The sequence below is a fragment of the Haematobia irritans genome, chromosome 1, assembly GCF_050003625.1.
Source record: "Haematobia irritans isolate KBUSLIRL chromosome 1, ASM5000362v1, whole genome shotgun sequence".
NCBI lineage: Eukaryota > Metazoa > Arthropoda > Insecta > Diptera > Muscidae > Haematobia > Haematobia irritans.
Window position 1 is genome coordinate 183,595,345 of NC_134397.1, and position 27,862 is coordinate 183,623,206.

At 31.6% G+C, this 27,862-nt stretch overlaps 1 protein-coding gene across 1 annotated transcript; it reads left to right on the forward strand.

Annotated features, from left to right (window-relative positions):
- Window positions 1-27,862, forward strand: LOC142233513 (uncharacterized). The gene is made up of 3 exons (XM_075304478.1): window positions 1-127; window positions 6,158-8,632; window positions 27,732-27,862. Exons 1-3 carry the CDS (start codon window positions 1-3, stop codon window positions 27,860-27,862), a joined length of 2,733 nt encoding a protein of 910 aa, XP_075160593.1.

Sequence of the window (27,862 nt, forward strand, 5' to 3'; positions counted from 1 at the left end):
ATGGCATATGACCACCACATAAATTACTTATACAATCATACGAATGACTATATATCTAATGACCACAACTACATCATTCTCGTCGGCCTAGCGTTTCTTAACTCCTCTTCGCAAATACGACTCAACGGTGAGTCACTACAATTTTCGCGAGGCACGAACTATTTTTGTGGAGTCACTATTTCTGCCAGTGCAGTTTTGACTGAACACAAGTATGTTTCTCATCAATGTCTCTCGCCATTGAGGTTAATATATTTGTGAGAGGTTCATCATTGTCTGTGGTATCACATTGGACTTTGAGCCCGAAATAACCGACTTCCAATATAATCCACCCGTACTTACTGTTGAGATTCATGTATCATTGACCTTAGTTTACAGATTGTTTCCTGTGAGCATATTCTCAGAATTTCACAACCGACTTCACTTTCAATTCATCGTTTGCGTTTAGATGCGGCCCTCATTGGCCATTATAAATTTCACAATTTATTTTACTTGAAATATTATTGGCTTCGTGGTCACTCAACTGTGTTCATAGTACATTTAAATATCCCTATTGCTTTATTTAAATGCACTCAATGCATTTGCCACAAATCTTCCATTTTTTTGTTATTGTTTTTCCTATTCAAATGGCATATGAGCCCATCAACTGGGTTACATTTAAATGGTAAAATGTATTTTTAATACTCATGTGGTTGTAGTGGACCACAAAGCAACATTTCTGAGAATAACCATAGCAATTTCAATGTTTTTTTTTTGCCACACCTCAGGATACACACACACATGCAGCCAAATGAAACATGAATGAATTTTTATTCGTAGCATTACTCTAGAGTACAGGTGTTCGTTCTTTAAATGCTCTATTTTCCATTGGGCTGCGTTTGTGTGCGTGTGTGTAACATTAAAAGGCATTTAAGCATTTATGCAAATTTATTTTGTTGCATACAGCCATTAAAGCCGACACTACATTGAATAGGCCCAATGGAGGGAAACTCCCACTTTATTTATACCACAGTTTAAATTGTTGTTGCGGAAGCTATATACATATATGTATACCACTAAGGACGTTTATTTGACACGGTGGTTATGAGAAAAATGTATTTCTATTCAAGAAAACAAAATTAAGAAAAACAAGTACAGTGTGGCTGATAAGTATTGCAACAAACTTCAGGTTTGCTGTTATTTCTAAAAGGCTCGTCTGACAGTTCACAAATTTATTCCAGTCACATTGTTAAAAACAAACATATTGTCCATTTAATCGAAGAGAGCGAAGCCCATATCATCTGTGGAGTCGAGTCAATTTTGCTCGACTCCGGCTCCGACTCCAGCATTTCTTCTTAGTCTCGACTCCGACTCCGGAGTCGACTCCAGGTGGTGTACCTAAATCTCATTTAACAGTATTCGAATTGTAATTGTAAGGTGTACTGTTCCAAAAATCCAAAAGCGTGATATTGTAATTGCTTTATATTTGACTTGAAAACCTTAGGCGGCTATCGCTACAGCCCTACAGCTTTGAAATGTGATTAATATTTTGTCTTTCGTACCGACAAAACACATCACTGGATCTTTTGCATGAGAACTTAAAAAAACTAAAAGAGCAATTTTTTTGTCACCATTTTTGTCAAAATTTTATTTCTATGAAGAATTTTGTCCAAATTTTATTTCTATAGAAAAATTTGTCAAATTTTAATTTCTATAGAAAATTTTGTCAAAAGTTTATTTCTATCGAAAATGTTGTAAAAATTTAACTTCTATAAAAATATTTGTCAAATTTTAATTTCTATAGAAAATTTTGTCAAAATTGTATTTCTACCACAAGGACCGTGGCACGACCGCGAGCCATTTGGTACATTTTCATCACAATAACTCTATATAGTGTTACACTGCCCTAAATATGAACATTTCGCAGGTAGCAACTCAACTCTAAATATTATAAATAGGATATTTTAGTTTTTATTACAGGATCCCAACATTTTTGAAAGGAATATTGTCTTACCACATTCATTTGGTACATTTTGCAAAGAGGTACTTCTTTATAACTTCATAACTTTTGACAAAATTTTGTATAGAAATAAAATTTTGACAAAATTGTCTATAGAAATAAAATTTTGGCAAAATTGTCTATAGAAATAAAATTTTGACAAAATTTTCTATAGAAATAAAATTTTGACAAAATTTTCTATTACAGGATCCCAACATTTTTGAAAGGAATATTGTCTTACCACATTCATTTGGTACATTTTGCAAAGAGGTACTTCTTTATAACTTCATAACTTTTGACAAAATTTTGTATAGAAATAAAATTTTGACAAAATTGTCTATAGAAATAAAATTTTGGCAAAATTGTCTATAGAAATAAAATTTTGACAAAATTTTCTATAGAAATAAAATTTTGACAAAATTTTCTATAGAAATAAAATTTTGACAGAATTTTCTATAGCAATAAAATGTTTACAAAATTTTCTATAGAAATAAAATTTTGATCAAATTTTCTATAGAAATAAAATTTTGACAAAATTGTCTATAAAAATGTTGACAAAATTTCCTATAGAAATAAAATTTTGAACTAAATTTCCTATAGGAATAAAATTTTGACAAAATTGTCTATATAAATAAAATTTTGACAACGTTTTCTATAGAAATAAACTTTTGACAAAATTTCCTATAGAAATAAACTTTTGACAAAATTTTCTATAGAAATAAAATTGTTGATAAAATTTTCTATAGAAATAAAATTTTGACAAAATTTCTTATTGAAATAAAATTTTGACAAATTTTTTTATAGAAATAAATGTTGGCAAAATTTCCTATAGAAATAAAATGTTGACAAAATTTTCTATAGAAATAAAATGTTGACAACATTTCCTATAGAAATAAAATTTTGACAAATTTTTCTATAGAAATAAAATTTTGACAAAATTTTCTATAGGTATAAAAATTTTACAAAATTTTCTATAGAAATAAAATTTTGAAAAAATTTTCTATAAAAATAAAAAGTTGACAAAATTTTCTATAGAATGGAGCCACCGTGGTGCAATGGTTAGCATGCCCGCCTTGCATACACAAGGTCGTGGGTTCGATTCCTGCTACGACCGAACACCAAAAAGTTTTTCAGCGGTGGATTATCCCACCTCAGTAATGCTGGTGACATTTCTGAGGGTTTCAAAGCTTCTCTAAGTGGTTTCACTAGAATGTGGAACGCCGTTCGGACTCGGCTATAAAAAGGAGGTCCCTTGTCATTCGAGTTTAACATGGAATCGGGCAGCACTCAGTGATAAGAGAGAAGTTCACCACTGTGGTATCACAATGGACTGAATAGTCTAAGTGAGCCTGATACATCGGGCTGCCACATAACCTAACCTAACCTAACCTTCTATAGAAATAAAATTTATACAAAATTTTCTATAGAAATAAAATTTTTACAAAATTTTCTATAGAATTAAAATTTTGACAATATTTTCTATAGAAATAAAATTTTGACAACATTTTCTATAGAAAAAAATTTTTAACAAAATTTTCTCTAGAAATAAAATTTTGACAAAATTTTCTATAGAAATAAAATTTTGACAAAATTTTCCATAGAAATAAAATTTTGATAAAATTTTTTATAGAAATAAAATTATGACGAAAATTACTATAGAGATAAAATATTGACAAAAATTACTATAGAAATAAAATTTTTACAAAATTTTCTATAGAAATAAAATTTAGACAAAATTTCTTATAGAAATAAAATTTTGACAAATTCTCTATAGATATAAAATCTCGACAAAATTTTCTATAGAAATAAAATATTGTTGGTGTTTTTTGATTTCAGCTTAAACCCATTTATGACTAAACTACAAGTGTAGCTTAACCAACAGAGGAAAAGAATGTTTGTCAAATTTTTTTGGGCAAAGCCCTATAGACTGCAGGCTGGTTGGATAGACGCACGTTTCGAAATTATAACATTCCTCATCAGCATCCTCTACTTGCAGCAAAACTATCAACCAATTATCAGAATAAATTCAGGCAATTCATTAAACCCAACAATGAACCACACTTGAACCTTCCAAAAAAATATTTTGTATGATAGCTGGCTTATGCCGAAATAAATTCGCACGAACATATCTCTTTTCCATTGTCACCGTCAAATCATCGATTTGAGTGCAGTTGGCTGGGTTTATTTTGAGCGTGCTTCCTCTTCTTTCATTCGTTTTGTTTTGTTATTGTTGGTTTTGTTCTTTAATCATTGTTGTTGTTTTTTGATTTCAGCTTAAAACCACGCATTGACTAAACTACAGAGGATGCTGATGAGGAATGTGGTAATTCCGAAACGTGCGTCCATCCATCGAACCAGCTTGCAGTCTATAGGGCTTTGCCCAAATAAATTTGACAAACATTCTTTTCCTCTGTTGGCTAAGCTACACTTGTAGTTTAGTCAATGCATGGTTTTAAGCTGAAATCAAAAAACAACTACAATGATTAAAGAACAAAACCAACAATAACAAAACAAAACGAAATAAAACAAAATATTGACAACATTTTCTAACAGGTACTTCTTCATAAATTTTCTATAGAAATAAACTTTTGGCAAAGTTTTCTATAGAAATAAAATTTTGACATTGTTTTCTAAAAAAATAAAATGTTGACAAAATTTTCTATAGAAATAAAATTTGACAAAATTTTCTAGAGAAATAAAATTTGACAAAATTTTCTATAGAAATAAAATTTGACAAAGTTTGTATAGAAGTAAAATTTTGACAAAATTTTCTATAGAAATAAAATTTTGACAATATTTTCTATAGAAATACAATTTTGATAAAATTTTCTATAGAAAAAAGTTTTGACAAAATACGATTGTTTGGTTGGTAGTTTTATTGGTAAAATGTTTTCCAAATTTTCGTAGATTATTTATGGCTCGAATTTTTACTGTTTGGTGGATTGGTAGAATTGTTTATTTTTTTGGTATATTTTGCAAAACATTCCTCTCCAACTAAGAGGTACTTCACAAGTTTTCTGTAGAAATATAGTTGTGATAAAATTTTCTATAAAAATACGATTTGGGCAACATTTCCTATAGAAATAAAATTTTAACAAAATTTTCTATAGAAAAAAAATTTTAACAAAATTTTCTATAGAAATAAAATTTTGACAAAATTGTCTATAGACATAAAATTTCGACAAAATTTTCTATCGAAATAAAATATTACCAAAATTTTCTATGGAAATAAAATTTTGACATAGTTTTCTATAGAAATAAAATTTTGACATAGTTTTCTATAGAAATAAAATTTTGACAAAATTTTTTATAGAAGTAAAATTTGGACAAAATTTTTTATAGAAGTAAAATTTTGACATAATTTTATAAAGGAATAAAATTTTGACAAAATTTTCTATAGAAAAAAAATTTTGACAAAATTGTCTATAGATATAAAATTTCAACCAAATTTTTTATATTATTAAATTTCGACAAAATTTTCTATAGGAATAAAATTTTGATAAGATTTTCTATAGAAATAAAATTTTGACAAAATGTTTTATAGAAATAAAATTCTGGCAAAATCTTCTATCAAAATAAAATTTTGATAAAATTTTCTATACATATATAAAAATTTTCTATACATAAAATTTTTGGAAAACATTTCCTATAGAAATAAAATTTTGACAAAGTTTTTTACAGAAATAAATTTTTGACAACATTTCCTATAGAATAATTTTTTGACAAAATTTTCTATAGAAATAAAATTATGACAAAATTTTCTACAGAAATAAAATTTTGACAAAATTTTCTACAGAAGTAAAATTTTGTCAAAATTTTATAGAAATAAAATTTTTGACAAAATTTTCTACAGAAATAAAATTTTTAGAAAATTTTCTATAGAAATAAAATTTTTAGAAAATTTTCTATCAAAATAAAATTTTGACAAAATTTTCTATAGAAATATAACATTGACAAAATTTTCTATAGAACTAAAATTTTGACAAAATTTTTTATACAAATAAAATTTTGACAAAATCGTGTATCAAAATAAAATTGTGATAAAATTTTGTATACAAACAAAATTTTGGAAAAAATCTCCTATAGAAATAAAATTTTGACAACGTTTTCTACAGAAATAAAATTTTGACAAAATTTTCTACAGAAATAAAATTATGACAAAATAACATTTTAATATCGTAGGTAGCCTATTTGAAGAAAATATAATAATAAATCCCATTATTATTGGAGATCTAAATGCGAGAATTGGAGAGTACTGTCAACACCTTAATGAAATCTACGAAGAACTTTTCGACGCCGGCTTAGAGGAACGAAAATCGAAGGACCAAACAATAAATGGCAACGGTCGAAAATTACTAGAACTTTGCGACAATAATAATCTATTGATCTTGAATGGCAGAACAAGAGGAGATGCTGATGGTGATCTAACCTTTATAAGCTCTACTGGTGGATCCGTAAATGACATTTGCGCAGTTTTTCAGGATGCATTAAAACTGGTGGAAGAATTCAGGGTAGGAGACGAAACATGGTCAGATCATTTGCCAATTACTCTAATCTATAAAGTACCAACTGAATGTAAAGCGAAAAAAACTTTAAATTTACTGCCAAAACTGCAATGGAATGATGAGGACACAGAGAACTACAAAATTCGAATTAACCAAAATTTACATAATTTGGTAATAGCCAATAATGACCCCACATTGGGGGATTTAGCTAAAGTTATATCAGAATCATCAAGACAACAAATATATAGGAATAAAACTTTCAATCCCAAACATAAATGGTACAACTTCCAATGCCACAATGCCAGAAACAAAATGTTCAACCTGCTCAAGAACCATAAATCAATTAACACTGCAGACTCCAAGGAGAAGTATTTGAGCGCAGTAAAAAAATACAAAGCAATATGCAAGAAAAGCAAAAAGAAATATTCAGAAGAGTTGCTTGAGAAAATAAATAACGTCTGGGATTCAAAACAATGGTGGAAAGTAGCCAGAGAAATAAGAAATGATTCATATAACATAAGTTTAAAAATATCATCAACAGACTTCAGAGAATATTTTAAAACACTACTAAACCCGGAAAAATCCGTTGTGGAAATACACTATGCACCGAATTATTATGTAGACCCATTTTTGGACTGCGATATTAGTCTAACTGAGCTTAAGGCTGTATTAAAAAAACTAAAGATAAACAAAGCGCCTGGGGAAGATCGTATTTCGTATGAGCATATTGTTAACGCCCCTGAAAACTTTCATCTTCAACTTCTGAAACGCTACAATAACATCCTAGAAACTGGAGATATAGACAGTAAATTTGCAAAATCCATTATCTTTCCGATACATAAAAAAGGAGATATTACACAACCAAAAAATTATAGAGGTGTAGCTTTCATGAATTGCTTAGCCAAAATTATGATGGGTGTTCTGAACGAAAGATTGGCTAATTGGACAGAACATCATAGAGTTTTAAATGAATTCCAAGCAGGGTTTAGAAAGGGATACTCTACAATTGATAATATTTATAATCTAACTTCAATCGTCAGCCTTCGTTATAAAGAACGGAAGAAAACATATGCTTTCTTTGTCGACTTCAAGGCGGCATTTGACAACGTATGCAGAAAGTCGCTTATATATAAACTTCATCAATTAGGGATATCCTATAAATTCATTAAGGTGCTGGAGAATATTTACAGCAACACTGAATATGCCATTTGGACTGGCGAAGAATTGTCTGAATACTTTGAGACTAATTCAGGCGTTAAACAAGGGTGTTTGCTTTCTCCATTACTTTTCGCATTGTATATCAATGATTTACACGATTTTCTACAAGGAGGTATTAACACACACAATATGAATATAAGGATATTATTATACGCAGATGATATTGTTATCCTCGCAGAAGACATATCTACCATGCAATCAATGATCTCAAGACTTGAAAACTATTGCGACCTGTGGAACTTAACAGTAAATATGGAAAAATCGGAAATAATGATATTTCGCAATGGAGGACGGTTAAGTAGAAATGAGGAATGGTTTTATAAAGGAAATATAATAAAAATCGCTAAGGAATACAATTACTTGGGCGTAACACTTACTCCTAGAATGAAATTCTTAAAACATGTGGAAAAAAGAACAGCCCAATCGAAAACAGCTATAAATGTTACTTGGGCTAGCCTAATAGATAATAAAGAAGTAAATTATCATATGAAATGGAAGCTATATCAAGCCGTATGTCGAGCAATCCAATCATATGCTGCGCAAGTGTGGGGTTTCTCGTATTTTGAAGCAGTTGATAAATTGCAAAGGTATTTTCTAAAGAAGACTCTAAAACTACCGAGTTTCACCCCAAATTATGCACTTATGCTGGAAACTGACATTGAGAATAGCCATCTTTACACACTGAATCTTCATTTGCAATATATTCATAAAACACTGTACCAATTTGAAGATCATCGTTTACCAAAAATAATGACAAAACTTTTGATACAGGAGGAGGTGTTCTGGGTGAGAGATGTCAAAAATATGGCCCAAAACTTAAACTTGGTGTGGCCAAATACAAACCTTAGAAGCGAGTGGGAATCTTTTTGTACAAATATAATAAAATATAAGCACATGGACGGGGTCCAAAGCAATTTGAGGCGGAAATCGCAAAGTTTTTCTAGGGTATATAAATACTTAGATCACACAAGAGGACAATATTATTTTACTGATCTCTTTAATACTAAGCAAATTAGTTGGATTTTCCGAGCACGATCTGGACTTATAGCTCTTAATTCTACGAATTTTAGTAGAGAAGAAGGGGAGGGAAACTGCACTTTATGCAATTTAAACGAGAAAGAGACATTATTCCATTTTTTAGGAGAATGCCCAATGCTAAGAGAATTCAGGATTCGTACTTTTCAAGTGCAAACCTTAACACAATCAGAAATGGTTAACATATTGAATGGAATCGGCGATGATGATTGGATTAAACTTGCCAAATATTTAGAGGCAGCTTCAAAATATAGAGCATTTCTGATAAATGAATATAATGGAATGTAACTTTAATATATTTGGAATTATGGCAGACGGTCACACTCGACCCATTGTCATTACACATACATTTTTCTTGTTTACTAAGATACTTTTGTATTGTCAAATTACTTATTGTAAAGATTGTATGATCTTGTAAATAAAGAAATTGAATTGAATTGAATTGAAAAAAATAATACAGAAATAAAATTTTGACAAAATTTTCTACAGAAATATAGAACTATTTATAGAAATAAAATTTTGACAAAATCTTCTATCAAAATAAAATTTTGATAAAATTTTCTATACATATAAAATTTTGGAAAACATTTCCTATAGAAATAAAATTTTGACAAGGTTTTTTACAGAAATAAATTTTTGACAAAATTTCCTATAGAATAAACTTTTGACAAAATTTTCTATAGAAATAAAATTATGACAAAATTTTCTACAGAAATAAAATTTTGACAAAATTTTCTACAGAAATAAAATTTTGTCAAAATTTTATAGAAATAAAATTTTTGACAAAATTTTCTACAGAAATAAAATTTTGACAAAATTCTCTATAAGAAAAAAATTTTAGAAAATTTTCTATCAAAATAAAATTTTGACAAAATCAAAATAAAATTTTGACAAAATCTTCTAACAAAAATAAAATGTTAGCATAATCTTCTTTCAAAATAAAATTTTGGCAAAATTTTCAATGGAAATAAATTTTGGACAAAATTTGCTATATAAATAAATTGTTGATAAAATTTTCTAGAGAATTAATATTTTCTATAGAAATAAAATTTTGATAAAATTTTCTATAGAAATAAAATGTTGACAAAATTTATTATAGAAAAAAAATTTTACAAAATTGTCTAAAGAAAAAAACTTTTACAAACTATTCTATAGAAATACAATTTTTACATAATTTGCTAAAAAAAAATAAATTGTGACAAAATTTCCTATAGAAATAAAATTTTCTTTTTCAGTTTAACTGATTCTAAAATTTGATGTTATGTACAACATTTGTGCTTTTGAACAATGAAATTAACAATGAAAAATATACAGCTTCACATTGTTGCACTACATATAAGCCACACTGTATATCTAATCTCTTACCAGGGTTTTGATTATAAGTTTTATGCTATTGCCATTTTATACGACTATAGAGGCACCATCGCCATTTTTCGGCCCAATGCTCAATAAATGGAATTTCGTTGCCACTTTAGAAGATTAGCCTCTCTTTGTAAAGATTATACCTCATTTGCTATTAATATCTACCGATTTCATCCTAAAAGCATTTTAAAATATTATTTGATAAGGATATGTTGATATTTACTAATAAATTTTAATTAAATTTAATATTTTTATCTAATTTAATTACATCCATTATTTAAGTTTTAATACAACTTAAGAAGATTAGCTGCTCTTTGTTAAAATCTTACATCCCTTGCAATTCATATCTGGCGATTTCATAACATATTTATTTTAAAATATTATTTGCTAAGGATATACTTTGCTTTCATTATAACCGAATTAATTTTAATTAAATTTAATATTTTTATATAATTTGAATATTTCTATTATTTAAGTTTTAATACGATTTACTTTAGTTTATGTAAATACTCTTCACATTTAAGGTGATTACATAGGTAATTACATGAAAAGAGGTAGTATAGCCACACTCCCTTAATGTCCTTTAGTCATTAGAATTTAAATAAACTCTACAACACCTAAAAGTTCAGACAATTCCTAGTTTACTACAAAACAACTTTACATGTGGCCTTAAGCATTTTAAATTAGATCACAAGAGTGGAATTATAATTTAGAGAAATCTATTTCTAATCGGAGAACGGTATATGGATAACAAATGGGAAACGGAAGCTTACCTGTTATACTATCCTCCTATTTTACTACATGGAAATGATGAGTTTCAATTGTATAGTGGCAATGTAAGCATATGAACTAGAGTAGTGTATGTATGTGTGTTTGTGGCCTTCTAGTGATGTTGCTGTGGTTAAAAATTTGCTTCTTGCTTAACGGTAAGTTAATGTTCCGAGCATTATACATGACCATATAGCAATACAATCATACCTATATAGATGCGGATTTAGATTTATGCAAACTTTGCATACACATTGAGTCTAAATGGGTCTACACTCACACCAGTAAGGCAATGGCATAGTCACCTAACCAACTATTTTATATACCATAAAACTACTTACACAGGAAAAAAGTCCATTGTACAATTTTTTAAATTGTAATTATCGTAAAATGACACCAAGGCTTCATGAGATGTTCCTTATGAGTATGAATGAAAAAAATAAAGAACACAAGGGTAGTCAATTCGAACAAATCTAAACTGATCAGGAATGATAAAGTCGACACTTTTGTTATATAAATAGCGGACATTAAAGAAATAAACATATTCCCAAATGAGAATATTTTAGTATTTATTACAGGATCTAAAACTTTTTGAGAGGAATATTTTCTATATCACATTCGTTTGGTAGATTTTACAACGAGGTATTTCTTCATAAATTTTCTATAGAAATAAAATTTTGACAACATTTTCAATAGAAATAAAATTTTGACAACATTTTCTATAGAAATAAAATTTTGACAACATTTTCTATAGAAATAAAATTTTGACAAATTTTCTATAGAAATAAAATTTTGACAACATTTTCTATAGAAATAAAATTTTGACAAAATTTTCTATGGAAATAAAATTTTGACAAAATTTTCTATAGAAATAAAATTTTGACAAAATTTTCTATAGAAATAAAACTTTGACAAAATTTTCTATAGAAATAAAATTTTGACAAAATTTTCTATAGAAATAAAATTTTGACAACATTTTCTATAGAAATAAAATTTTGACAAAATTTTCTATGGAAATAAAATTTTGACAACATTTTCTATAGAAATAAAATTTTGACGGCATTTTATAGAAATAAAATTTTGACAAAATTTTCTATGGAAATAAAATTTTGACAACATTTTCTATAGAAATAAAATTTTGACAACATTTTCTATAGAAATAAAATTTTGACAAAATTTTCTATAGAAATAAAATTTTGACAAAATTTTCTATAGAAATAAAAATTTGACAAATTTTTCCATAGAAATATTTTTTTTTTTAAATTAGCTATACAAATAAAATTTTTACAAAATTAGCTATAGAAATAAAATTTTGACAAAATTTTCTCTAGAAATAATATTTTGACCAAAGTTTCTCTAGAAATAAAATTTTCTTTAGAAATAAAATGTTGACAAATTTTTCTATAAAAACAAAATGTTGACAAAATTTTCTATAAAAATAAAATGTTGACAAAATTTTCTATAAAAATAAAATTTTGACAACATTTTCTATAGAAATAAAATTTTGACAACATTTTCTTTAGAAATACATTTTTGACAAAATTTTCTATAGAAATAAAATTTTGACAAAATTTTCTATAGAAATAAAATATTGACAACAATTTCTACAGAAATAAAATGTTGACAACATTTTCTATAGAAATAAAATTTTGACAAATTTTTCCATAAAAATATATTTTTTTTTTAATTTGCTATAGAAATAAAATTTTTACAAAATTAGCTATAGAAATGAAATTTTGACAAAATTTCCTCTAGAAATAATATTTTGACCAAAGTTTCTCTAGAAATAAAATTTTCTATAGAAATAAAATGTTGACAAAATTTTCTATAAAAATAAAATGTTGACAAATTTTTCTATAGAAATAAAATGTTGACAAAATTTTCTATAAAAATAAAATGTTGACAAAATTTTTTATAAAAATAAAATTTTGACAAAATTTTCTATAGAAATAAAATGTTGACAAAATTTTCTATAGAAATAAAATTTTGACAAATTTTTCTATAGGAATAAAATTTTGACGAAATTTTCTATAGAAATAAAATTTTGACAAAATTGTATTTAGAAATAAGTTTTCACAAAATAATATTGTTTGGTTGGTAGTGTTTTGGTAAAATGTTCTCCAAATTTTAGTAGATTATTTTTGGTTCGAGTTGTAACCTTGGTCATAACCCCCAGAAAATTCAAAATTCCTAGAGCAAAAAAAAAAAAACTATGTGATGACTCTTTCACGCTGATAGAGAATTAGGATTTTCGATGGTGGAACGTAAGACCCGTAGGTTTTAAAGTGGACCAAACTTTTCAATGTTGGATCTTTGGGCCATAAGTTATAAGTGGTCTAAAGGTATGCACGTAGGTATCAGTGCTGAAAAAGTATATCCAGTGGTTTTAGTGAAGTTCTCAGTAGTGTAACTGTAGGTTCGAAGGTTTCAGTCATTAAAAAACGGCTCTAAGCACTTTGTGGTGGAACTATATGCCTTAAAGTCTCAATGGTGAAACTGTAGGCCCGAATGCGTCGGTGGTGGAACTATAACTCTGAAGCCAATTAAAAATTGAGGGATTTTTTCAAATGTTTGATCGTTTATTTCGAAAAATTGTAACGGACTTGTGAGGAACATGCAATGATTTGCACAAATATAAGCCAATTTTTTTTCACTTTTCTTGAAACAAGATGAGGTGACTCTATTCCTCTCTTCAGCACTGTAAGTTTCAATGAAGTATGTACATATACCAAAGTATCTGTATTTGCAAGCACATTCCCTATCACAAATACATACCCACTTAACTTTATATACTCATCGGAACACACTAACTCCTCACTCACACACATTCGTAAAAAGTAAATGTGATTCCGGTGTTATATTGAGTTTGGTATACGAGAATGCTTTGCTTGGGGTTAGATTGTGCGATTTAATTTTAAATTTCATGCAAATTCTGGACGAGTGATATTGTGCTAAAAGGCGTTATATGCTGATGGAAAAAAGGGGAATTCATCCCTTTCTCACACCTTTATTGTTTTTTTTTTTTGCAAAATTTATTATTATCTCTTATATTGTTAGTTGGTGTTGTTTATTTTTTTTTAACAAATTTACTGGTTTAACACAACCCTTATTTATTTAAATAAAAAATCCCCTGTGTTTGCTCAGTCACATAAGCATTTTTATTCATATAGAGCAAAAAAAACAGAGCAAACAATATTATAAATTGCATTACAAGTCCATTATAGGGTTGCCATGATTAGAAATATTTAATAACATAGGGGAAAAATACCCACAATACTAGTATGTAAAATTTATTTTTATACCCTTCACCACTACTGTGGTACAGGGTATAATAAGTTTGTGCATTTGTATGTAACGCCAAGAAGGAAAAGTCTGAGATCCATCGTTTAATATACCGATCGTCTTAGAATTAAATTCTGAGTCGATTTAGCGATGTCCGTCTGTCTGTCTGTCTGTCCGTCTGTCCGTCTGTCTGTCTGTCTGTTGGTGTATTTTTGTGTGCAAAGTACAGCTCGCAGTTTTAGTCCGCTTGTCCTAAAATTTGGTATAGGGTCCTGTTTCGGCTCAAAGACGATCCCTATTGATTTTGGAAAAAATCGGTTCAGATTTAGATATAGCTGCCATATATATTTTTCACCGATCTGGTCATAATTGGCGTGTATATCAACCGATCTTCCTCAAATTCCGTGCATCCGAATATTTTATGAGTCTCGAAAAACTTGCACAATATCAACCAAATCGGTTCAGATTTAGATATAGCTCCCATATATAGCTTTCGCCCGATTTACACTCATTTGCCCACAGAGGCCAATTTTTAACTCCGATTTAGTTGAAATTTTGCACAGGGAGTAGAATTAGCATTGTTGCTATGCGTGCCAAATTTGGTTGAAATCGGTTCAGATTTAGATATATCTCCCATATATAGCTTTCGCCCGATTTACACTCATTTGCCCACAGAGTCCAATTTTTTGCTCCGATTTAGTTGAAATTTTGCACAGGGAGTAGAATTAGCATTGTTGCTATGCGTGCCAAATTTGGTTGAAATCGGTTCAGATTTAGATATAGCTCCCATATATATGTTTTTCTGAATTCGGCAAAAATGGTCAAAATACCAACATTTTCCTTGTTTTTTACTAACATTGTGTTCCACCCTAGTGCATTAGCCGACTTAAACTTTGAGTCTATAGATTTTGCAGAAGTCTATGAAATGCTGTCCAAATCGAGTGATATTTAAATGTATGTATTTGGGACAAACCTTTGTATATAGCACCCAATACATTTGACGGATTTGATATGGTATCGAAAATTTAAATTTACAAAGTGGTGCAGGGTATAATATAGTCGGCCCCGCCCGACTTTAGACTTTCCTTACTTGTTTTTTTGTTTGTTTTTTTGTAATCTTTAAATTCGCCTAGTCGACTTTTGATATTTCTGAGAATCGTATAATAGACTTTCCATTTGGACTATGGGGCGGATACGTAACAGAACGATAAATATTTAAAATTTTTATACGCTATAGTGGCAGCGAATTTTATTATATCCTGCGCCTCTCTGGGTATATCAGAGTATTATAAGTTAGTGTATATGTTTGCAATACCTAGCAGGAGGCGAGATAAACATGGAATAGCCCTTTGATTTTCAATTTGAAAAAAAAATGGATGAAAATTAAGGCTTTCGTGCCCTCAAATATACGGTACATCCAAATATACGTGGGTTGCCTTTTATGTTTCGCGATTTGAGAACAAAAACAAGCAAGTATATATGGCCGTAAGTTCGGCCAGGCCGGATTGCGTAGCAACTTCTACGAAAGACTGTCATCCACAATCGAATTACTTGGGTTGTGGTATCTTAAATCGTTTTTTAAATTGTGAGTTAGTCCATACGTATATATATTAGATAGGGTGACGAAAAAAAGTTGATGCGGTCACCACCCAGTTTTGTAGCATATTCGAAGACAATTTCAGAACACCAAAACTTTTTTCCGTGCACCCTACGTCCCCCCGGAATATAATTTATTGTGCTGTGTCGTCATTTGAAGTCCGATCGAAAAGAAACGCATATCGTTGTTCGTGGTTGATCAGGGGCTATATTTCGTGCATTAGTCATTTTTGACTCCGACGTCAAATTTGATTTTTAATTTTTTTATTTCGCTTCGTATACCCCTATGAAGCCCATTTCTTATAACCATTATAAAGATCTTAGCAAAATATGAAACTTTTGCTTTTGAAGTATTTACTTATATTCATAAACAAAAAAGTTACAGAGATTTTAAAAAGTCAATAGGTCACCCTACACACCACCAAATAATTTTTCTGTGTTGTCATGATGTCCGATCGAAACCACATGCACATCGTTATTCACATCTACGAAATTAATTTATAAGGCATTTAGAATACAAAACCTGTTAATCTGTAAATTTTTAACGGTACCTTTGTATACATACTCGTTGTTTGCACTACGGAATTTTCTGCTTTATGCAAAGTGTTTTTGCTAGAACAAAACTGGGGGGTGACCGCATCAACTTTTTTTTCCTTTAGGCCGTGACCTTATCTAATATATATATTAGACAAAAAAGGTATGTGTAGGTAAGTCTACAAATAATTACGAATCGATATCGACTTTTGCACGGTACGTAAGGAGCCAGAATTGAAATATGGGGGTTGCTTATATGGGGGCTACAATTATGAACGTGATATGGGCCAATTTTTGTGTGATTAGGGATCAATTTATCTGAGGGCTATATATAGACCGATATGGACCTAGTTAGGCATGGTTGTTAACGGCCATATACTAGCACAATGTACCAAATTTCAACTGACTCGGATGAAATTTACTTCTCCAAGAGATTCCAAAACCAAATCTCGGGATCGGTTTATATGGGGGCCATATATGATTATGGACTGATATGGACCACTTTTGGAATGGTTGTTAAATATCATATGATCGGATGATCGGTCAAATCTGGGGATCGGTTTATATGGGGGCTACATATAATTATGGACTGATATGAACCACCTCACTAACATCACGTACCAAATTTCAACCGAATCGGATGAATTTTGCTCTTCCAAGGGGCTCCGAAGGTCAAATCTGGGGATCGGTTTATACGGGTCAATATATAATTATGGACCGATTTCGACGAATTTTTGCATGGGTGTTCTGAGGCCATATATTAACACCACGTACCAAATATTAACTGAATCAGATGCATTTTGGTCTTCCAAGAGGCTCCGGAGGTCAAATCTGGTGATCGGTTTATATGGGGCTATATATAGTTATTGACCGATGTGGACCAATTTTTGCAAAGTTGTTAGAGACCATATACTAACACCATGTACCAAATTTCAGCCAGATCGGAAGAAATTTTCTTCTCTTAGAGGCTCCGCAAGCCAAATTTGGGGGTCCGTTTATATGGGGGCTATATATAGTTATTGACCTATGTGGACCAATTTTTGCATAATTGCTAGAGACCATATACTAACACCATGTACCAAATTTCAGCCAGATCAGATGAAATTTTCTTCTCTTAGAGGATCCGCAAGCCAAATCGGGCGATCGGTTTATATGGGGGGCTATATATAATTATGGACCGATGTGGACCAATTTTTGTATGGTTGAGACCATATACTAACACCATGTACCAAATTTCAGCCGGATCGGATGAAATTTGCTTCTCTTAGAGGCTCCGCAAACCAAATTTGGGGTTCCGTTTATATGAGGACTATACGTAAAAGTGGACCGATATAGCCAATTTGCAATACCATCCGACCTACATCAATAACAACTAATTGTGCCAAGTTTCAAGTTGATAGCTTGTTTCGTTCGGAAGTTAGCGTGATTTCAACAGACGGACGTATGGACGAACATGCTCAGATCGACTCAGAAGTTCACCAAGACCCAGAATATATATACTTTATGGGGTCTTAGAGCAATATTTCGGTGTGTTACAAACGGAATGACAAAGTTTATATACTCTCCTATGGTGGAGGGTATAAAAATATGAAAAAAATCGAGTTATACAAAAATGAATTAAAAGAACTTTCCGAGTAGTTCAAATAAAGAATATCTTAGGGAGGAAATGCTTTTAAAGTCGTGCCTTTAGAAGAACTTCCAATATTTTTGCTGGGAAAGAGATTGGTGGAAATTGTGGGGTTTTAGAATTGACCAAGCATGGTTAACTAGCTAATCAATAAAAAGGCAATCACTACATTCAAAAAAGTGAACTCTCTATTTCACTAAAGTCATATTAACTTTATATTAGTTCATAGAATCATTATGTTTGGAAAAAGTTTATTTTAGTCAAATAATTTTTTGCGTATGTTAGTTAAATGAACTAAAAAACGGGAAAAAGTTATACACAAATAAAGCATAAAGATTTCCTAATTTCGTATTTCTTACAAAATAGTTCATTATTTCTTTAAATTTGTAAATTTTATCAAAAATGTGTCCATCATGAACTTTGTATGTCACTAAAGACATTCTTGCAATTTTGAACTCCAAGATTTCTCTTAAAACTACAAAATTTTATGTCTAAAAAATTTTCTTGAATTTGTCGAAAAATATTTACTTATTTTTGCCACATCGGAGTGATGCCAGCGCTTGTAATACCGTTTAGTTAAAATTTTCTAAAAAAGTTCCAAATTTTCTAAAATTAATCGAAAGTTATCTTTCCTGGTGGGTTCACTGTTTTTTCAGTGTACAATTTTCACATCTGAGTCTCTTCACACGAACTCGCTAACATTGGCATATATCCCTATGTGTTGGTAATGTCTTTTTTTTTTGTAGAACATTACAAACAACTAACTTGTACAAATGTCCTCATGTTAATCATGTTAACGTTTATTAATGTATGCAAATGTATATTGTTAGCCATATACATATATATGTACCTATGCAGGTCCATACGCCAATTATCCAACATTGAGCAAACATGGCGTGGAAAATGAGGAAACAATTTTATGTCAGTTCTTACTTTTTTTCCTCCACAGCAAAATCCGAATCACACATGGTGTTGTAGTACTTTGACACTTGGATAATATTTACATACAAAAAATAAAACAAAACAGCACCTCATACTCAAACATCATCATACTCATACTCAAACTCAAGCACACATCCCTTTTTTGCTTATTGACATTATTTGCACATGGGTTATTTTTTGCAAAAAAAAAGGTAAATGTTAACAAACAGCTACACATCAGCGAGAGAAGCAACAACAATTGCATAATATTGCCGCCAGCAATAACAACAATAAAAATATGTAAAAAAAATAAAATATTAAATCCTTTTCTAGAGATTACTTTTAAACGAGCATTTTGTTGTGTTTGATCTGTAATGCTATACATTGCGTTCTAATGTGAAAGCTAAATACAGTGTATGTGTGTGTGTTTTTTGTAGCACGATATGAGCATACAAAAGAAATGGATTTTATTTTTACAAAATTAGTTTTTAATTCGATACTCTATTGGTTGTAAGTGTGTTGAAGTAGGTCGTATAAAATGTTTATTGCTAATAGATATTAGATCGTTTGGAGTATACATTTAAATACCAAAAAAAAAAAGGAAGATACACCACCTCCAAAAATGTAAAAAAAAATCACAGAAATTAAAGATTATGCAATAACAAGTATATACGGCCGTAAGTTCGGCCAGACCGAAGCTTATGTACCCTCCACCATGGATTGCGTAGAAACTTCTACTGAAGACTGTCATCCACAATCCAATTACTTGGGTTGCGGTAACACTTGCCGATGGCAAGGTATCTTAAAACTTCCTAACACCGTCTTCTAAATTACAAGGTAGCCCATACGTAGTATATATTAAACTACAAAAGGCCGATTAAATACGTATATAATAAAGTTTAAAGTTTCTATAGAACTAAAATTTTTGACAAAATAAAATTTTGACAACATTTTCTATAGAAGTAAAATTTTGAAAAAATTTTATATAGAAATAAAATTTTGACAAAATTTTCTATAGAAATAACATTTTGACAATGTTTTCCATAAAAATAAAATTTTGGAAGATTATTTTTGGCTCGAGTGGCAACCGATATGGACCAATTTTTGTGTGATTGAAAATCGGCTATATATAACTATAGACCGATATGGACCAATTTTGGCATGGATATTAGCGGCCTTATACTAACACCACGTTGCAAATTTCAACCGGATCGGATGAATTTTGCTTCTCCAAGAGGCTCCGGAGATCAAACCTGGGGAACAGTTTATATGGGGGCTATACAAAATTATGGACCGATATGGACCAATTCTTGCGCGTTTGTTAGAGACCACATTCTAACACCATGTTCCAAATTTCAACCGGATCGGATGAATTTTGCTCCTCCAAGAGGCTCCGGAGGAAAAATCTGGGAATCGATTTATATGGGGGCTATATATAATTATGGACCGATATGGACCAATTTTTGCATGATTATTAGAGAACATATACCAACACCATGTACCAAATTTCAACCGGATCGGATGAAATTTTCGTTTCTTAGAGGCAAGCCATATCGGGGGATCGGTTTATATGGGGGCTATATATAATTATGGACCGATGTGGACCAATTTTTGCATGGTCATTAGAGAACATATAACAAACACCATGTACCAAATTTCAGCAAGATCGGATGAAATTTGCTTATCTTTGAGGCTTTGCAATCCAAATGTGGGGATCGTTTTATATGGGGGCTATATATAATTATAGACCGATGTGGACCAATTTTTGCATAGTTGTTAGAGACCATATACCAACACCATGTACCAAATTTCAGCCGGATCGGATGAAATTTGCTTCTTTTAGAGGCTCCGCAAACCAAATCGGGGGATTGGTTTATATGGGGAATGTATATAATTATGGACCGATATGGACCACTTTTTGCATGGTTGTCAGAAACCATATACCAACACCATGTACCAAATTTCAGCCGCTTCTCTTAGAGCGATCGCAAGCCAAATTTGGGGGTCCGCTTATATGGGGGCTATACGTAAAAGTGGACCGATATTGCCCATGTGCAATACCATCGGACCTACATCAATAACAACTACTTGTGCCAAGTTTCAAGTCGATAGCTTGTTTCGTTCGGAAGTTAGCGTGATTTCAACAGACGGACGGACGGACATGATCAGATAGACTCAGAATTTTTGCATGGTTGTTAGAGATCATATACTAACACCATGTACCAAATTTCAGCCGGATCGGATGAAATTTGCTTCTCTTAGAGCAATCGGAAGCCAAATTTGGGGGTCCGTTTATATGGGGGCTATACGTAAAAGTGGACCGATATGACCCATGCGCAATACCATCGGACCTACATCAATAACAACTACTTGTGCCAAGTTTCAAGTCGATAGCTTGTTTCGTTCGGAAGTTAGCGTGATTTCAACAGACGGACGGACGGACGGACATGCTCAGATAGACTCAGAATTTCACCACGACCCAGAATATATATACTTTATGGGGTCTTAGAACAATATTTCAATGTGTTACAAACGGAATGACAAAGTTACTATACCCCCATCCTATGGTGGAGTGTATAAAAATTGCAGGTCTTTAAATTCACAAAATATTGAGGACAATATATTTTACAATAAATACATTTTATTTAAATAACTCTTATTTTAATAGTGTCATTAAATTGAAGCTCATGTAAAAATTAGCGTTCTTTCATTAAAGTCCCAGCAAAAAAAGCGTCGCCAAAAAAGTAATGAAAATGTTCTTTTTGGATCCGGAAGTTGTGCAAAAGTGGCGCAGAAGCAATGAATTTAACATGGACTTGTCATAGGACGGAAGCCCTCCATTTCAACAGTCGTTGCACTGAATTTACATCACTTCTTTAGGTGTGAGCCGAATTCAATATTTTGGATGTAAATTTAAAAATTCTGCGATATTGGGTCAAATAAATAATTTTTATAATTTTTTATAATTTTTAATGGATTCTAACGCTTGTCGGAAACGTTTGACCTCAAATATTTTCAAAAATTCACAATTTTTTTCAGATTGGAATTAGTATTTATCGACAAAATTTAAATGTCCATTTAAAGTATGAAAAAACCAAGATAAACAAGTATATACGGCTGTAAGTTCGGCCAGGCCGAAGCTTATGTACCCTCCACCATGGATTGCGTAGAAACATCATCTAAACACTGCCATCCACAATCGAATTACTTAAGTTGCGGTAACGCTTGTCGATGGCAAGGTATATTAAAACCTCGTAACACCGTCTTCTAAATTGTATGTAAATCCATACGCGGTATATATTAAATCAATCAAGATCGATCAAATACGTATATAATTCAGTTTGACAAAATTTTCTATAGACATACAATATTGACAAAATTTTCTATAGAAATAAAAGTTTAACAAAATTTTCTATAGAAATAAAATTTTCATAAAATTTTTATAGAAACAAAATTTTGACAAAATTTTCTTTAGAAATAAAATTTTGACAAAATTGTCTACAGAAATAAAATTTTAACAAAATTTTCTATAGAAATAAAATTTTAACAAAATTTTCTATAGATATAAAATTTTGACAAAATTTTCTATAGAAATAACATTTTGACAAAATTTTCTATAGGAATAAAATTTTAACAAAAATTTTCTATAAAAATAAAATTTTAACAAGATTTTCTATAGAAATAAAATTTCGACAACATTTTCTACAGAAATAAAATTTTGGTAGATTATTTTTGGCTCGAGTGGCAACCATGATTATGAACCGATATGGACCAATTTTTGTGTGATTGGAGATCGGCTATATATAACTATAGACCGATAAGGACCAATTTTGGTATGGTTCTCAGCGGCCATATACTAACACCACGTTCCACATTTGAACCGGATCGGATGAATTTTGCTCCTCCAAGACGCTCCGGAGGTCAAATCTGGAGAACGGTTTATATGGGGGCTATATATAATTATAAACCGATGTGGACCAATTTTTGCATTGTTGTTAGAGACCATATACCAACACCATGTACCAAATTTCAGCAAGATCGGGTGAAATTTGCTTCTCTTTGAGGCTCCGCAAGCTAAATCTGGGGATCGGTTTATATGGGGGCTATATATAATTATGGACCGATATGGACCAATTTTGGCATGATTTTTAGAGACTATATACCAACATCATGTACAAAATTTCAGCCGGATCGGATGAAATTTGCTTCTCTTTGAGGATCCGGAGGTCAAATCAGGAGAACGGTTTATATGGGGGCTATATATAATTATAAACCGATGTGGACCAATTTTTTCATTGTTGTTAGAGACCATAAATTTCAGCAAGATTGGGTGAAATTTGCTTCTCTTTGAGGCTCCGCAAGCCAAATCTGGGGATCGGTTTATATGGGGGCTATATATAATTATGGACCGATATGGACCAATTTTGGCATGGTTTTTAGAGACCATATACCAACACCATGTACAATATTTCAGCCGGATCGGATGAAATTTGCTTCTCTTTGAGGCTCTGCAAGCCAAATCTGGGGATAGGTTTATATGGGGGCTATATATAATTATGGACCGATGTGGACCAATTTTTGCACGGTTTTTAGAGACCATATACCAACACCATGTACAATATTTCAGCCGGATCGGATGAAATTTGCTTCTCTTTGAGGCTCCGGAGGTCAAATCAGGAGAACGGTTTATATTGGGGCTATATATAATTATAAACCGATGTGGACCAATTTTTGGATTGTTGTTAGAGATCATAAATTTCAGCAAGATTGGGTGAAATTTGCTTCTCTTTGAGGCTCCGCAAGCCAAATCTGGGGATCGGTTTATATGGGGGGCTATATATAATTATGGACCGATATGGACCAATTTTGGCATGGTTTTTAGAGACCATATACCAACACCATGTACAAAATTTCAGCCGGATTGGATGAGATTTGCTTCTCTTTGAGGCTCCGCAAGCCAAATCTAGGGATCGGTTTATATGGGGGCTATATATAATTATGGACCGATGTGGACCAATTTTTGCATGGTTATTAGAGACCATATACTAACATCACGTATCAAATGTCAGCCAGATCGGATGAAATTTGCTTCTCTTTGAGGTTCCGCAAGCCAAATCCGGGGATGGGTTTATATGGGGGCTATATATAATTATAGACCAATGTGGACCAATTTTTGCACAGCTGTTAGAGACCATATACCAACACCATGTACCAAATTTCAGCCGGATCGGATGAAATATGCTTCTATTAGAGGCTCCACAAGCCAAATCTGGGGATCGGTTTATATGGGGGCTATATAGAATTATGGACCGATGTGGACCAATTTTTGCACGGTTGTTAGAGACCATATACCAACACCATGTACCAAATTTCCGCGGGATCGGATGAAATATGCTTCTGTTAGAGGCTCCACAAGCCAAATCTGAGGGTCCCTTTATATGGGGGCTATACGTAAAAGTGGACCGATATGGCCCATTTACAATACCATCTGACCTACATCAATAACAACTACTTGTGCCAAGTTTCAAGTCGATAGCTTGTTGCGTTCGGAAGTTAGCGTGATTCCAACAGACGGACGGACGGACATGCTCAGATCGACTCAGAATTTCACCACGACCTAGAATATATATACTTTATGGGAAGTGCTTTTAAGGTTGTGCCTTTGGAAGAACTTCCAATTTTTTTGCTGGGGTCGTACGTCTTTGCAGTAAGGCGTAAAATTTCCCTAAAATTAAATCTAAATCACTTCGTAGATATTCTATTGATTATATGTTTGGTCCTCCTTGGAGTACAAACTATTTATCAAAGTTTAAGAACAGGAAGTATGTAGTTCGCAAGTTCGGTCGTGGCAAATTGTATGTACTCTGCACCATCGATTGCTTAAAAAGTTCAACTACTGACTGTCATCAACAATCGAAATATTTGGGTTGTGGTAATAGTTGTCAATGTTTGTGGTAACTTTCTAAATTGTAGGTTCATGTGAACTGAAGTCTACACAGAAAAAAAAAATATTAATCCAATATGAAAGATTATGAAACCTAAATTTAACAACAATCATAGGCGCAGGAAGGCCTCTAGGGAGGGGGCATAGACCCCCCAGAAAAATGTTGGTGAGTACCGGTCCATGTTTTGATATAGCCCCCATATAGAGCGATCTCCCGATTTTACTTCTTGGGCTTCTAGAATCCGTAGTTTTTACTAGAGGTGTGCATGTGAGTAATATTTTACTCACGCTCACGCACACGGAGAAATCTTATTCACGCACACTCACGCACGATATTTTTTGGTAGGACTCACGCTCACGCGTGATCACGATTAAAATCGAGAGCGTTATACAACTTTCAACACTTAGAATTTCACTAAAATTATATATGAATTGAACTCGTAAGCATTTTATGTTCGTAAGCGGGATTATTTTCGTGAGCATGTTTTTCTTAAATTCGTTACTCACGCACACTCACGAGGATATTATTTTCGTGATTCACGCTCACGCACGACATTTTTTTGGTTAAGCACGTACACTCACGCCGTTACCATCAGCATGACTCACGACTCACGCGTGAGTCACGAAAATTTTCGTGTGTCACGACACGACCTCTAGTTTTTACCCAATATGCCTGAAATTGGAAATCTAGAGGTATTCTTGGAAAATAAAGAGATGTACCGAAAATGGTGATTATCGGACCATGTTTCGATATAGCCTCCAGATAGACCGATCTCCAGATTTACTTCTTGGGCTTCTAGAATCCATAGTTTTTATCCAATTTGCCTGAAATTGGAAATATAGACGTATTCTAGGACCATAAGGAGGTGTGCCGAATATATTGAGTATCGGTACAGTTTTTGATATAGCCCCCTTATAAACCGGCCCTCCGATTTGGGGTCTAGATTCAAGAACTACAATTAAATGTGCTGAATGCTGTGTATATCCTTCCATGTTTTGGTATAGCCCCCATTACACCGATCTCCCGATTTAACTCCTAGGGTTTCTAAAAATTTTAGTTTTTATCCGATTATCCACAAATTGAAAATATACTGGCATTTTAGACGCATAACAAATTGTATATGATTTAGTTTTATCGGTCCATTTACTAAGGCCTCCATATAGACCGATTTCACTTATTGAGGGTATAGAAGGCGCTCTGATCATGAAAATTGCTTGAAACTGAATGCAAAATTTCCAGATTTTACTTCTCGTAATAATTGAAATAATTGGGATGAAATTCTACAGATTTTAGTGTAGTCTAGTCTTCATAGTAGGTAAAATCTTTACATTTATCTGTGGGAAGCGTACTGGTTGATCTGCTTGGGAAAATATCTGTCATCAAACCCCCCTGAAACTTTCAAAGGAATCTAGTATATTTGATTCATGGTGGTGGGTATTTAAGATTCGGCCCGGCCGAACTTACTACTGTATACACTTGTTTTTGTTTCAAATAGGATAAAACCAGATGAATAATTAATAAAATGGTACAAATTATTTAAATTTTGCCGTATAAAATGCTAAATCCATTCTAGAAAAATTGCTAATTTTTGAAAATATTTGATATCAAACGTTCCAGGCATTAGCATTAGAATTTATAAAAATCATATAAAATTGTACAAATTATTTATTTGTCAAAATATCACCAAATTTCTTAATTCACAACCAAAACACTGAATTCGCATTACACCTTAAGAAGTGATGCAAATTCAGTGCAACGCCTGTTGAAATGGTGGACATCCATTCTATGACAATGCCATGTTAAATTCATCGCTTCTGCGCCAATTTTGCACCACTTTCGGATCCAATAGGAACATTTTCGCTACTTTTTTGGCAACGCTTTTTTTGTTGGGTTGTGTATAATTATTTCCTATGTTTTAGTTAATTAACTAACGTATGTCATGGAAAATTTTTTAAAATGTAATAAATCCATGAACTAAAATAGAATTAAATCGACTTTAAGTCACTTTTTTTTAGTGTAATGCATGAAAGTAAAACGTTATAATTTTTAATTCTTTTAATCTTATTGTTCAAAAGCATAAATTGTCGGAAATAATATCAAATTATTATTAGAATCAGTTTATATGTATTAGAATTGACTAGTTTTGGCCTTCTAATGACTGACAAATCCATCACATGCTGCGCGCAAGTGGCTCAGAAGTTATTTGTTTCATTTCCGGCGAAGCGCCGTTTTGAGATGATCGAAACTTTTCGGTGCCAACCTTATTCTTCAAAATGCCTCAGGTGCAAAAGTTTAACTGATTTGTTCTGATACCACGGTCGATAATTATGAGCGAAGAGCGACCATCGGCTGTTGCGTGGGCCCACTACCATTACTATCGGCTGCGCTTGAGATCAAGTGGCCAATCGAATATTTTCAGCTGACCTCTTTGGTTAGTTACATTAATCGGGTCACAATATTTACTCAATATGAAATGGCTTCTCATCGGAGAAAACCAACTGTGGTAACTGGCCACTTTTGTGTATTTTTCACAAAAGAGTTTTCCTATCAAAAAGCACTAAAAAATCATATTGTTTCACTAAAGTTTCTTATATGTGTATTTTTCTCATACGAGATGTGCTTTTATCTGCTTCCCACGGAATATTGAAAGTTTTGCGAATTGAACATGTTCCTATATTAAAATTGTCGTTGGCTCATACTTGCTGATTTAATTGATTTCGAGAGCAAGTTTTTCCATTTCCCCTCAAGATTTCATTCAATCTCACCACAACTTTTGTATATTTCTTTAAACATTCTTCACTTTGTAATTTCCGCTTAAACAATTTCCATTTCATAGTCATATTTATTTTAATTATATTTCATGATTAACTTCAATTGAAATCTCTAACTACAGCTTTTGAATGGGTTTGTATTGCATTCAATTTCCAGATGTTAAGATTTTATATTTTTCCACATTCTCGTAGAGACTTATAATGTTACGACGGAAAGCAAGATAGAGAGAATGAAAGATGGCAATATCGTAACCACCAATCCTATATACGAGTATAAAGCTCAACGCCAACACTTACAAGCCTATAAGGCTTTTATAGATTAG

Bases quoted from the DNA above. Each gene is read 5' to 3' on its own strand.
- LOC142233513 (XM_075304478.1), top strand. From the start codon at position 1: ATGGCATATGACCACCACATAAATTACTTATACAATCATACGAATGAC. The intron at 128-6,157 runs GTGAGTCACTAC...TTAATATCGTAG, and splicing joins TTCGCAAATACGACTCAACG to GTAGCCTATTTGAAGAAAAT. The intron at 8,633-27,731 runs GTTTTTCTAGGG...ACATTCTCGTAG, and splicing joins TTTGAGGCGGAAATCGCAAA to AGACTTATAATGTTACGACG.